Source organism: Scylla paramamosain, chromosome 39 (assembly GCF_035594125.1).
Source record: "Scylla paramamosain isolate STU-SP2022 chromosome 39, ASM3559412v1, whole genome shotgun sequence".
Lineage (NCBI taxonomy): Eukaryota > Metazoa > Arthropoda > Malacostraca > Decapoda > Portunidae > Scylla > Scylla paramamosain.
The window spans coordinates 11,535,229-11,549,881 of NC_087189.1; the positions used below are offsets into that span (position 1 = coordinate 11,535,229).

At 40.3% G+C, this 14,653-nt stretch overlaps 2 protein-coding genes and 1 long non-coding RNA gene across 3 annotated transcripts; 2 read left to right on the top strand and 1 right to left on the bottom strand.

The window, feature by feature from the left end:
• The first annotated feature begins 80 nt into the window (after positions 1-80).
• LOC135092165 (centromere protein J-like) lies at positions 81-7,679 on the top strand. Its single transcript, XM_063990442.1, has 2 exons — positions 81-148; positions 1,840-7,679. The coding sequence occupies exon 2, from the start codon at positions 2,830-2,832 to the stop codon at positions 6,610-6,612; it is 3,783 nt and encodes a 1,260-aa protein (XP_063846512.1). The 5' UTR covers positions 81-148; positions 1,840-2,829; the 3' UTR covers positions 6,613-7,679.
• On the top strand, positions 1,939-2,460 carry LOC135092313 (uncharacterized). The gene has a single exon (XM_063990767.1). It carries the CDS (start codon positions 1,939-1,941, stop codon positions 2,458-2,460), a length of 522 nt encoding a protein of 173 aa, XP_063846837.1.
• Positions 7,660-10,361, bottom strand: LOC135092166 (uncharacterized). The gene is made up of 3 exons (XR_010262783.1): positions 9,602-10,361; positions 8,522-8,619; positions 7,660-8,079 (listed from the first exon to the last, which is right to left on the bottom strand). It is a non-coding gene; the product is annotated as an uncharacterized LOC135092166 (long non-coding RNA).
• Between the last annotated feature and the right edge of the window lie 4,292 nt (positions 10,362-14,653).

Sequence of the window (14,653 nt, forward strand, 5' to 3'; positions counted from 1 at the left end):
GTTACATTAAATATAGATATAAAGGCCTAAGGAGGGGGATCATAAAACTGCTGTAAAGAAGCAGAAATCAATAGCCAAGCATACGAACATTTGTTTTGGTCCCGCCCGCAGCGTCTAGTCTTCCCTCCCGCCCTTACCTCTCCTACAGGTAACATTTTCCCTCTCGTGCCACCCACACCTTTTACATACCAGGCCCATTAGCATATAGCCATCTGACACACTCACGATCATTCTGCTATCACCTCACAGTGCAACACAAGGAGAATTTTGTCAGTAGGACGTTATAATCCTTGTAATATCAGAGGTCTGTTCCCGCCAGTGGGTGTATCAAATTTGTCAGTCTAATATGTTTTCTTCTAGTATTCCTATAAATTCTCTAGACCTTCCACGTGGCAGGGGAGGTCACGGGCATGGCAGGGAGGAGTGAGTGGTGGTGCAGGATGCCATATGTTGGGAGATGTTGTGATGTCGTTGCTTGGTTACCGAGAAGGGATGCGACTTGGCGAAAATTTCCTTGTTTATTTATTTATTTTTTTTATTATATCACCAAATGATTCAGAATTTCATGTATATAATAATTTAATTTGTACTTTACACCAGTCCTTCCTTACGCTGGTGGTTTTACTTTTTTTTTTTTTTTCTTAGCATGATTCACACGAATTTGAGGCTTATTGCCTTTGAAAATGCCTAGTTATCCTGTTTCCTCCTTCCCCTCCTCCTCCTGTACCAAACTAACTAAACCAAATCTAATCACTAACCAAACCTAACCTAACTAACTTAGTAACATTATCGCTGGAGTCATCTGCTGGAGGTAAGGAAACTATCAGATGTGACGGGAGCATTCAGTATTAGTGTTGAAGAAGATCAGTTGGTGGCAGCAGTGGTGAATATGAAGAGATGTGAGCTGAAAAGATCCCCCATAACAGCCTTTCTGTGTGGGCTAAATAATACATGCATCAGACACGTTACCAGCCTGACCAAGATCACCAAGCCCAGATTGGGTTTGAGTTTGGGTTGTTGTTACTGCACAACTACAGTGGAACCTCAGTTGCCAAATGCCTCCCTTTTTGAACTAACTGATTTTTAAACAAAATTTTGAACTCATAATTGCTTCTGTTGCTGTATCATAATTTGGTTCTCAAATAAAGTTGCTTGATTTCATATATTAAAAGACAAAACAAAAGCAGTTGTTTATTACTAATTTATAGTTTCTGTCAATATTCCCTCCATTTTTATATATTTGAAGAAATGATACAGACTGTAAGACAGTAATTTAATCTTGGAATAAGATAAATGTGGTCCCATTGTAGAGCCTCAATCTCGGCCATCTTAGCAGTGGGAGTGTCTGTCATGAGCCGCCAAGAGAGGGTGGATAGGTGTTCGGGAATGGATTAATCCATTTTACATTGATTCCTGCGGGGAAAATAGTTTCGGTTTTAGAACATTTCAGATTTCAAACAGCATTCAGGAACAAATTAAGTTTGAGAACCAAGGTTCCACTGTAATGAAATTTGGATTTTGACATCAAAAGTGATTATGAAAAATGATTTGGCAATTCTCACATATGAATACTTTACCCTTATCTCTATTCTCTTGAATCAGTCCATCATATAAATTTTTTACCCATTAAATGTGTATTTCATATCATGAAATGGCACATTCTGAAGTAGAATTGACAATTAAATTAGTATTTAGTGTCCTGCACAACTTATCACATCATGATTTACAGACGCCAAAATCATTATTTGGGAATTAGGTGACAGAAGCTATCACTAGAGATGAATTTTTGTGTTTATTTCATATTTGTGTTCAAAACCTGAGACACTGATTACCTTGCAGGGACGCGTCGTGAGCACCCTGGCACTGGTGGCCTGAGCCTTGGATCCTGCTGAGGGGCGGAGGGACGCTGAAGAGGCAGAAAGAGCAGGTGCCTTAAGGATGACCACACAGTACAAGCGTGCATCCATCAGCAGTGTGGGCGGCAAGAGGCGGTCAGGCAGCACCAAGTTTGAGTTGACTGACGAACAAAAGACTGACATCAAGGAAGCTTTTGACCTTTTTGATCCCAATGGCACTGGCACTATTGACCCCAAGGAACTCAAGGTGGCTATGAGAGCCCTTGGGTTCGAGCCAAAGAAGGAAGAGATCAAGAAGATGGTGGCAGAAATTGACAAGGACGAGAGTGGCAAGATCAGGTTTGAGGAGTTCCTGCACCTCATGACGATCAAGATGGCTGAGAAGGACGTCAAGGAGGAGATCCTGAAGGCCTTCAAGCTGTTTGATGATGACAACACTGGCAAGATTTCCTTTGCAAACCTGAAGCGTGTGGCAGAGACCCTCGGCGAGAACCTGACAGACGAGGAGCTGCAGGAGATGATAGAGGAGGCGGATCGCGATGGGGACAACGAGATCAACCAAGAGGAGTTCTTCCGTATTATGAAGAAGACGAGCCTCTACTGATGGACCACTTGGGAGGACTGCTTTGTACTCTTCCTTATCTCTGCATCTCGTCTTTGTGTGTGTGTATGTGTGCGTGGTTGCATCTGTGCCTCGCTTCCTATTCAGACTGATTTGTTTGTACTTTGAGGTGAAGAGTGAGGTCTGCACAGCCTGCTGCCCCTCCTGGAGTCTCAGGGGGTGGCATGAAAGGCAGCTGTGGACTGAAATTCATAGTGTTTTTCGTATAAACTAGTGCTTCATTTTGTGTGACTGAAGAAAATTACAAATTATTTTTTTATGCCAAAGGTTTTCTAAAATATATTTTTCTTATGTACTGTTTTCACTTTTGTGTTTAATTTAGTTGTGCAAACTTGTGTGTGAAATCTTGCAATGGCCAGTCAAGGGGATGCTGTGGCTGCCTCAGGGCCACTGGAGGCAACAGAACAGGACCTGGAGAAACCATCACCCTCCCAGTCTCTCCTGCAGAGGCTTAAGAGTCTGAGAGAGTGGCAGGAGAGGCAACGAGAAGAGTTGATGCAGGTGCTGGCCCACTCCATGCCTCCCAAAGCACCCTCCCTCACCCCTTTGAAAGAGGAAACTCCAGCACAACTTTCTGAATCTGTGATAACAGATCATTCCACACCTCCCCATTCAGTGCCTCACAGGGTGGAGGATTCTCATACCACTGTGGGACTCCCTAGGGCAGAAGATGTATCCCCTGTCATTTTCACCTCTCACCACCCACCTGTACAGCCTCCTGAAAACTTCTCAGAGGAGGTGCAAGTCCAGCCGAGGCAGACCAAGTGGGGGGACCAGCTTCCTGACAACCAAAGTTTAGGTGAGCTGGATCCCATAGCTGCTGCAACAAAACCATCAAGCCATCTCACTCATACACAGGAAAGCAATGAGTGGCAAGCATCACCTCTCACGTTAACAGGACATTCTGTGGTTTGTGACACATCTGATCCTGAACACAATGACCTGGAAGGTGATGAGAGGAGCATGACTGAGATAGAATATGACATACCTGTACCCACAGGTGCTCAAGAAAGAAATCAGGATTCAGCTTCACTCTCTCCTCAGGATCCCAATGAGTACATGGATGAGAGCATGAAGGACTTATTTGGTTTAGAGAAGCAAAAGGCATACAGGTCTGAGAAGTACAAGTCTCCAGCACCAAACAAGGAGTGTCTGAGTAAAGGAACGACACATTCAGCTCATGTGTTGAGGAACTTTGCACCTAGCAAGTCCTTCTTCTGTTCCATGAGTCAACAGCCTGAAGAAGGAGCTGCAGTGGAAACACCAAGACCCAGTCACAGGTTCCTGAGGAAGGGTCAGGGCACTTCTAGATTTGGCATGAAGGCCATGAGGTTGAAAAAAATGTCAAAGAAAGAGCCAGCTACTGACTCAAACTTGCTTCCTGATGCAGTGGTGCAGAATACTGCAGAGCTTTCCCACACAACCTCAACCCCTGTTCTTACTCCTACCAAGAGACAGTTCAGATTACCTATACGAACCCTAAAGCTGCAAGAAGTGCTGCAGGTGTGCCCTCCTGAGAGTGAGAGATTGAATGGTATGGATACACCAGTCCGTGGACTAGTGCAGCATAGAGCCTCACCAGGTCGGGCACCCACACAGCCCTCAGGTCAAGACCTCACCACTGCCTTGCCAGGTCCACGTGACGTGGAGAAACAGCAGCGCAAGGAGGAAGAAGAACTGTCTGCCTTTGAGAAACTGGAAGAGTTAGCAGAAGACTCCAGTTTCTCCTCAAACTCTTCCACAGTGTGGCACCTGCTGAAGCAAGGCCAGCAGCAGTCTGCCTCCTCCACCCCCCTGCGCACCCCGCCCCCCTTGGCCTTCCAGGAGACCCCAGTGGTTGGCTCTCTCAGCATGCAGTCCAAACACCTTGGAGCCGAATCTCAGTTCTTTCTTGGGGACTTGACAAACAGAGTGGTGCAAGCAACCAATGGCCCGTCCTCACAGCAGCACCCAATGGCAGTGGATGTGAAGGAGGTGTTGGCACAGCTGAAGTCAATTGTCAGACTGGAGGGACACAGCATCAGTGATGTCACCGAGTCAGACATTCAAACATTTCTAGAGGGGTGCAGTAGTCAGCACTCGTGTGATACAGCACATTCCACCAGCACCCCAGCACTGCCCAAGCCTCCCTCAGCACTGCAGGCAGGACCCCATCATGTCCACTTTGCCAGCCAGGGAGTGCAAGTTATGGAATATGAGTTGTCAGACAGTGAAGGAGAGGATACACTGACGGAAGCTGCCTCCCTTGACAGCGACCTGATCACCACCTCAGACCTGGAGGCTCTCACACAGATGAGTGTCAGAAGACCACCTGATGTTCCTTACTGGCAGCAACAGACTAAGCCATCCAAGGGGAGTAACATTGAGGGTGACAGCTCCTCATCAAGTGAAGTCGCTCGCGCAGAGCAGGAGATGGCACAAGGCCGAGAGGCAGTTTTGTTAACATACTCCCCGCCTCCCCCTCGCCCTGCACAGTCTGCCTCCAGTTATATCTGGTCCATTTTTGGTAAGGAGAGGGATGCAAGGGAGCAGTCTGCACCTAAGGCAGCTCCAAAGCAAGCCAAGAAGAAAGGCCACCAGCAGCCACCACTCATGCCACGGGAGACCGAGAAAAGTGTGGCAAGTGCTGCGCATCCTGGCCCAGATGCAGAAGCCAGTAAGGAGCTGGAGGCACACAAGACTTTGCTTCTCGCCAAAGTTGCTGAGCTGGAGAAGGAAACTAATCTGTTCAAGAAGGAGAACTCACAGCTAAAGAGACTCCAACAACAGGCACGGGAGCAAAGGCAGAAGCTGGAGGAAGAGAAACACAGACTGGAAGAGGAAATGGCAACTGAGAAGAGAAAGTTTCGGGAGTATGTGGACTGTGAGAGGAATGCTTTGTGGAGAGAGAAGCAGCAGGTTCTTCACAGACCTGCTCTAGCGACTCAGCCTGAGGAGCAGGTGATGGAGGCTGTGCGTCTCAGAGAGCAGATTCGGGAGTTGCAGGAGGAGGGGGAGAGGAAAGAATCGCTGCATCAGTTTGCTGTCAAGAAACTCACTGACAGGATCAAAACTTTAGAAAATGAGAACAAGAGGCTAAAGGAAAAAAATAATTCCCTACAAGCCCTTGAGAAGGAAAATCAGGACCTTCGGCTTAAAATTGACCGAACCAGGGGAGGGGGAAGGACCAGAGCAGCCACACAACCCTCAAAGCCCACTCGAGGGAGATCAAAACCAGGTGCCAGATCCACAACTGTTGATGGGGTTGCCAAGGCATTAGACAAGATGACCAGACCCCAGCCAGTCATTGTCAAAGAACCACAGGACAATGCCAGCAGCAAAGCCAGCAAAACTAAAGAGGATGTGGCAAACAACAACACAAACACAGCAGCCAAGGAGAGTGACAAGGATGTCTTGACCATGCAAGGAAGCAACACCAAGGCTGAATCCTCGCGGGAATCAGCACCTACTCTCAAGAACACACCAGTTACAGAAGAAGATCCTTCCAGTGCTCCAGCCAGTCCTGCAAGACACACTCTGGCCTCATTACCAGCATGGGCAAGGGTGGGATGCACAGAGGAGGCCGGGCTGGAACACACTGAGAGGGTGAGGGAGGATGGCATCCGGGAAGTGATCTATGCCAATGGGAACAGGAAGGAGATTCATCCAAGTGGGGAAGTGATCGTTAGCTTCTACAATGGCGACAGGAAGGAGATCCACGCAGACCGGACAGTGTACGTGTACGGCAGCGACCACACCAGCCACACCATGTACTCCAGCGGCAAGGAGGAGCTCATCTTTCCCAATGGACAGCGGGAGACGCGTTGCCCAGACGGCTCCTCAGAGATCTCCTTCCCCAACGGATCCCGGAAGTCGGTGCTGAGTGACGGGACAGAGATCTGCACCACCAGGGATGGATCAGTTGTGCGTACCAATCCCGACGGCAGCCAGGTGTTTGAGTTCCCCAGTGGCCAGAGGGAGGTGCACCGCGGTGGAGAGAAGCGAAGGGAGTACCCCGACGGAACTGTGAAGATCCTGCACCCTGACGGGAGGGCCGAGACGCGGTACAGCTCCGGGAGGACGCGCATCAAGGACAGGGAAGGCAACGTGGTCCTGGACACCCACACTGCTCTCTCCTCTCCTCTGTCTTCCTGACATGTCGTGTGGTGTCCGTCTCTCTCTCTCTCTCTCTGCCTGCTACTCTTACCTCATTTCTCGTCTTGTACATATTACTACTCTCTCGGTGCGGTTAGTGCACTGAATCTGCAACTTGACCTATTACCATGCAGCAGGTATTGTTTGCATAATATTCATGTTGATTTTTTTATTGCCTGAGAATGCGGGAACAATTTTACATGTAATGTTTTGAATCATGTGGTAGGAGGAATGTTTATGGACATTTTGGAGTTTTAGTTACTTTTGTGGTTGGATTTATGGATGTAGGAACTAATTTGTAAGTGGATGAATGGTTCTGTCAATTGATCTATTTGCTGCCTCTGTCTTGGGTGCACTCCTGTGTTCCTTCTTGTTGTGTCGGGCAGGACGGAAGTTTGTGAAGCACGGTCTTACTGCAGTCTTGGGTTTGCATGCGTGTTTGTTGTGCAGCTGTTCAGTACACACACTGGGCAAGAACTGTTATCTCACCTCTGAAACTTACCTTCCAAATTAGACAAGTGAATATTGCAGCTGCTAATGTTTGAGTCAGAACATTTTCCCATCATTTTTTGCATGTGCTGCTCCACAATTCTGGCAGTTTATCAACAGACAAGTCATGCCTTGCAGACAGTCTTGTTATCTCTGTTGTGTGAGGGTACTGGTGTGAAGAAAAACAACTTCCATGAGGCACAACCCATGACCAGTCTGACCTCAGCCCACGGGTGGCTCGGCGAAGGGTTGCGTCGAGTGTTTGTGTGGATGAGCTTCAAGCACTTCCTTTTGTTGACTGACCTGATCTGTGTTGAGGCCTCCACAACCATTTTTTTTTCCAGGAGAAAGCATAATTTATGTATTAAGTAAATCCAGCTTTGATATTTCTGATTGTACTTGTAGTGTTCATCAGTTTATTTTGTTGTCACAATATCACTTGCTATTTAATTGTTGTGCACTGTGGAGAGTTAGTGAGAGGATAGACGTTCTTGTTCCCCAGTGGACTTGATCTAAATAACATATTTTTCTGTGAAAGTGGCAAAATTAAAATAAAAATGCATTAGTAATTAGGACAATCGTCCTTTATTTAAATATTCACAATATAATACAGGGAAGTATGTTACTGCATTAATATGTATCCATTGATTCCAGGAAGTACATTTCAAGATACTGAAACAAAACAAGAATGGAAGGGTGGACTAACTAACTAACTCAGCACATGAAGCAAATTGAGAATGGTTTTGTTCCAGGAGTCCAGATCCGTTTGATCTGGATCCTCGTTGATTCATTCACTCATTAAGGTGGATTGTTATACTTCAACTGAAATTATTACCCATTATGAAACCTTGCTGGAACAACAGTTCCAACACATCTCTTTTATCATTGACCATTTTGCTCAATATCCATTTCAGTGTCTGGTTAGTGTGTTCATCCTGGCCATATGTTTGGGGTGGTAAGTGTTACCAAGTGCTTTACCTGAAAGAGGGAGAATAGTGTAGTATTCAGATCATTGCAAAACACTCATCTTCATCAGTTATAATCTTTTCTGGAGGACCAAAAGTGAAAAACTGATCCTGAAAGTGATTACAAACCTGGTCTGCAGATTTTGAATGCAAAGGCAAAGCATGCACATATTTTGATCACAGGTCAATCAAAGTAAGTCATTTCCAGCCTGTGTTTCATTAAAAGATCCAATTAAATTCATCCCTAACATTTACCAAGGATATTTGTTCTAACTGGCTTGTGGGAGCAAAGGTTTGATTTTCTCTGAACGCTGACAACAGTCACATTGCTGGATCTACTTGGTTATACCCTCCTTTATACCCAGCCAGTAAATATGCTGAGATATTTTTCTCAAAGTGCTATTAATCCCCACGTGACCCCCTCTACTTGATGCATGCACAGCCTCAAAGACAACCTGTTTTTCCTCGGTGGTAAAGATGACTTCTTTCAGCTGAACTGGGGCATCTGCTTCTTTGGGTCTCTGAATATACTTTAGTCGGTGTCAAGTGTTCTCTGAAAACATGTGGGAAGTTTTGCTATGAAGTCATTAGAGAATGCTCATGTACACTTATAATGATATAAATAATATACACCAGATCCTTGTTATCTGTGTCATTAGACAAAGCACATTGCCTCAAATATGCATATATTTTCTGGCATAATTTGATGGAGTGAATATTATAGTATGATGTGGAAGGTTTAATTGGCAAAGTATTCTTAGATACTGTAGCCAAATAATGGCCCTTTAGTTTGGGCACAGTCACAAAATGGACCAATGAGATTTATTTTTAATGAGCTGAATTTCAGTGGAGTGGAGGAATAGTAAAGTCTCCTCTCACTTTTAGGGAATTTAATAGAAGAGAGGGGAAAATCTTATTTTTGAGTAAGAGAAGAGGGGGGACATCAGCTGCCATTTTATGGACCAGTGGTCATTACAGAAGACAAGCTATAAAAAAACTGAATAGCTTTTATATGTCCTTGATTTCAAATGCCACTGTTAACATCATCTTATGACCAACTTAACTTATGACTTCTTGAGAAGTAGCTGTTCTGTAAAGAAGCATCACCAGTGTGTGCAGCAAACCTAAACAACTGTCGTGTACAGTGTGGTGTGTGTACAGCTGGCACAGTGTTGTAGTGTGGCTCATGCCATTTGTGATTTGCCTGTGCTACTTGACCAATTTTGTAGCTTGCTCTATTCATGAATTCTTGGTATTAGGGAGCCTGTTATACTTTCACATATATTCTTGTACATACTAAGTAGGACAAACAAAATTCATATTGTGTGTAGTGACCAGTAGGGGCAGATGTGAGGACAAGGGTAAAGAATAAACAAAATTGTGGCCTTGCAATGAGAGGGATCAGGTGACTGGGGTCATGTAAGGTGAATTAGGAGATTATTCAGTTCCAACCTTGGCCAAGTTAATCCAAATACAAATGGGATCACAATGCAATATTGAATAAGTGAACAATTCAATGGAAAAAAAATATTTACCATGAAACTGAAAATTCCTTGAATATCTTAGACACTTCCTTCACCCGTACCAAGAGTATGAGGAACAGTGCCACCTTCAACTATATTTCCTTGTTTCCTGTAAGAAAATTTTGTGGTCATAAACAACAGACAGCTATTTACATACAGAATATATGATATAGCAGAGCCAACTGCACTTGGTATAACAAAGGTGTCTGCATGCAAAGTGATGGTGAAAAGCATATTGTGAAGGGGATGGAGCGTAATAAAGATGAAGCATGGGAACATAAAATCTACCACAATTTACATTAGCATAGCAGTGTAGGATACCTGAACCAAATACAGGAAAGAATCTGTCAGAGAAAGAAATGGTTCTTCCTTATTTTCTCTTCTTCATTATTGTAATGAGGGTGGCAGGTGTAGCAGCCAGTAACATATCAATTCCTTATGGGAAAACATTCATTTCAACTTACCTTAACACATTTCATTTCACCTTTTGATGGCTTGAGTGTTGCTGTCTGCCAAATTTGCCTTTCACAGAGAATTTGGAACTTCCTGCCCCCGTCCCTTTTTCTCAAACTACTTCACCCTCTTGAACATCTCAATTAAATATACATAAACTTTGCTAAAGAAATTCCCACCATTTAATGTGATAGAATACTAATGAGCACACAAACACTATAAAGAAAAAAAAGTAAATGATCAGACCAGTTAATAGTCTTGAGTGCATCTTTGCTGGCTGAGACTTCCATTTTAGGAGGTGTTGATTCTTGTTGTTTTCTTCCCTGAGAAAAAAAAAATATATATATATATATATATATATATATATATATATATATATATATATATATATATATATATATATATATATATATATATATATATATATATATATATATATATATATATATATATATATATATATATATATGGTTTGGGATATGAATACTTTAAGCAAGAAAACATTTCAACCCTCTAAAAACTAATATTGAGAAATGAGATGATTGAAAGCCTACATGGGAGAACAATGTTGAAATACGTGAGAATTAAGAGTGATTAGAACAAGCAAAGCGTGAATGAGAGAACAGGAACAGAGAGAGACCCTTTCTGTACCGTGGCAAGTCTTCCAAAGCTGAGTTGACTAGATGTGCCTTCTCTTTCCAGACTGAATACTAAACTCAGTGGGTTGTGTGTTGGTCATCAAGGTAAGCACCAAGACAACCTGTTTTGCAGTTAGTGCCTAAGGTGACATGTTTATTTGTACTTGGAGTAACTGTGATTGTACATATATACTCTTGTGTGTGTGTGTGTGTTATTGTAGTAAATTTACACCTTTTAATGGAGTTCTGCTAACCAGAGGCAGCAATTGTACAAAATTGCTTCATACAGAAATCATGACTCACGGAATATTTTCTTTATTGAGGTATCATAAAGAACATGAGAACACAAGGGTTGGTGCTGGAAGTGATCAGGCCTACACATGGCAGTCCCCATCAACCCATCCATAAATTTGCCTAGTCATCTTTTAAAGCTCTCTAATGTCTCAGAACTAGCAACCTGATTGCTGAGTCCATTTCATCCATCTACCACTATATATGCGAACATATTCTTTCCTACCTCTTTTTTTTTACATCTAACTCTTTCAAGCTTGAATCCATTTCTTATATCTCCTATGCCACCTGGAAAAAAAAAAAAACATTGAAGGACAGAGAGAGTCTGGGACAAAATTTGCTGTCACTGGTATATTTTTGTATGCAACATGACCTTAATTATGCAGGCATGCATACACTTGCTAATTTCTTGGGAGTACCTTCGAGGAATAAAGCTTCATTTCTGCTTCATGAAAAGAAACAAAAAATACTTGCAAAAACTGAATATGAAGACTATAATGTTATTGTTAATGAAGCCATTCATGAGTATTATGAAAAAGAGTTGAACATCTTGCCTGATCCCAATAGTATTTCAGCACTTGAAGTAATATATGATGGTACATGGATGACTAGAGGGCGTGCATCATTAGTAGGAGTAGGTGTGGTAATTGAAGCTCACACAAGGTATGTTGCGAATGGTTGTACCAGTTCTTTGTATTGTTGTCATGAGACAAAAAGAAAAGAAACAAAATTAAATAAAAATATAAGGCATCATTTTGTAGCAGTCACTAACAATATTTAGCAAAAAATTATCTTAAAGGAACGTTCACGCCTCAAAAAAAAAAAATGCTTAGTATAACTTTAGTATATACTTTAGTATACTTTTGGAATCAGTAGGAACTTGAGAAAAGTTACTAAATGTTATTATAATCTAAAACATGGGAAATGTTTATATAATCTGAATTAAAATTGCAGCTTACTGCGCAGGAATATATATATATACTCGTATATATATATATATATATATATATATATATATATATATATATATATATATATATATATATATATATATATATATATATATATATATATATATATATATATATATATATATTTTTTTTTTTTTTTTTTTTCCTAAAGCAGGTAATTCCTTATTAGAAAGGTAATTCATTCAGGGATTGTTAATACGAGGCTGGGAACAATTCCCTCTCACAAGGTGACAATATAGACTCATGTAAGATGTTTATCTCATCATAATTATGGAGTTATTTTGAATTTATTGATGTAAACCTCAAAACTTTAATTCACCGAGTTAAATCTTGGCAGTATGAATGATAACTAGTTAAAATCTTCACGAAGCACCTGAGTATAGACAAACGTTATAAACTTTTAATGATAAAAAGAAAAAAAAATAAGGTGTAAATGACGTGGAAGGAAACAAAATTGACAGGTTGTGGGGTGTACATAACGGCGCGACACACACCGCGGGCACTGCACCAGGGGTTCAGGCTAATACGCACGTCGTGAATCTTTCCATTATTACGTGTTACTGTAAACTTTGTTATATGTATTTTTTTTTTTTTTCTGATATGAAATGATTACTTGATTGAAAGGAACAGAGACTTAGCAAGAGAGCGGATAAGTAATTCCGTGCAATTATCACCTCAAAGCTTTGGGGGAAAATAATCACAGAAATGTAAGGAGCTTGGGCATATCTACATATACATATATAATTATATTTTGTTTATGTGATAGTTACGAACATCAATGATACACACACACACACATTAGAATGTAATAAAGGATGCTCCTTTTCGAAAAAATAAATAAATAAAATAAAATAAAATAAAATAAAATTGTAAAACACACGTCAGGTTAATTTAATTCTTGGTGCTCTACTAGCAATATAATTTATCGTAAATCTTTTCTTCAGAATCTTTCATTAACTAATTCAAGATGTTACTTTCCAGGAATACGTGTCTCGCAGCTCGACAACAACAGACGATCCATGTAAACAACCAATACTCAGCGAAGTATTATTTATTTATTTATTTATTTATTTATTTCATTTATTTTATTTTATTATTATTATTATTTCTTTTATGTTTTTCATTAGCCAACACAACATCTTGTGATAAAAGAAGGATGTATCAACTATGTGTCAAGGAGACTTGGTGTAATTGATACAGTCTTGTATCTTAATTTTTGTGATCTATTTATTTATTTTTTAACTAAAATAATAAACCTTCAGAACGTGTCAAGTACAAATTTCTGTTAAAAGCATTTTGAAATAGGAGTAATTCATAGCCAAACTCTGAGGATAATTTTCTCATAATTACCTTTTTAAATGGTTTCCAATACTTCAAAAGTAACTGTTCCCTTAATCTTGAAACAACTTTGCATCTTCGTTTGTTATGATCAGTGTGATGTAGCTATGGAAGGATTCATCAGTCTAAAACAATGGTATTCATATAACAATGTCTTATTCAGAGAAAATTACACAGTGTTGTTGTTGCTATTGTTGTTGTTGTTTTTTTTCAAATTTTATTGTGTTTGTCTTGATTTTTTTTTAAAGATTCTCAGTTTCCTGAAATGTTTGAAAGCGATTATTGTGTGAAAAAAAAAGAATAGCTTTTAAAATAGTATACTTTAATAGCAAAATTGAAGGAGTTAAGCTTCAAATTTTTCACACACACACACACACACACACACACACACACACACACACATATATATATATATATATATATATATATATATATATATATATATATATATATATATATATATATATATATATATATATATATATATATATATATATAAACGAGAGAGTAAATGATCTGAATGGTTTGAATTTTGGTTTTGAATTTCTATAATACTTTCAACATTAAGTTATTTATTTCTTTATTTTTTTTTATTTCATTTATTCCTTCTATGTGATCATCTGAATATTCCAGGCCATCCCCTTAAATTAACCTTTATTCATTTTTTTTTTTTCGTTTTCTCTTCCTCTATCTGATTTTCTTCTCTTCCTCTCACTATTACTATTGTCTCATCTTATTTTTCATCACCTTCACTTAATTCCCACTCCTGTTCATCACTTCTTTTTTTTTCTTTTTAGTGCATTTATATTCCCTAAGTTACCACTACGCACTACATTAATCTCTTCTACTCCCTTTTTCTTCATAGCTTCGTATATTTCCACTCTCTCTCTCTCTCTCTCTCTCTCTCTCTCTCTCTCTCTCTCTCTCTCTCTCTCTCTCTCTCTCTCTCTCTCTCTCTCTCTCTCCTTTCCCTTTGTCATCTATATATGGTCTGCCACTGAGAAGTTTTCTTCAATAACCACAGTAGGATTTACTTATTTATTTTTTTTTCTCTATTCTTTTTCTTTAGCCCTTTTCATCAATATTCTGAAATAGATATATAGATTATATAGATAAAAATTACTTGTGAAGGGATAAATATGACTTTCTAACGGACCCTTATTAGGCACTTTTTAATAAAAGTCTATACAGGTCAGTTTTAATATGAGAAAGCAGTCAAGTCGACTACGGTAGATTTGTATTTGATTTTAAACCAGTAATTATTTATAAGAGGCTTAAGTATTGTTTTACAACAGTCATATCGAAAAAAAAAAAATATCTGAATACTAATACGACAAACTGAATCTCCTGAACCTTATATATGGAGCATGGAA

Excerpts from the sequence above, each read along its gene's own strand:
- LOC135092313 (XM_063990767.1), top strand. The coding sequence starts at position 1,939 with ATGACCACACAGTACAAGCGTGCATCCATCAGCAGTGTGGGCGGCAAG.
- LOC135092165 (XM_063990442.1), top strand. The coding sequence starts at position 2,830 with ATGGCCAGTCAAGGGGATGCTGTGGCTGCCTCAGGGCCACTGGAGGCA.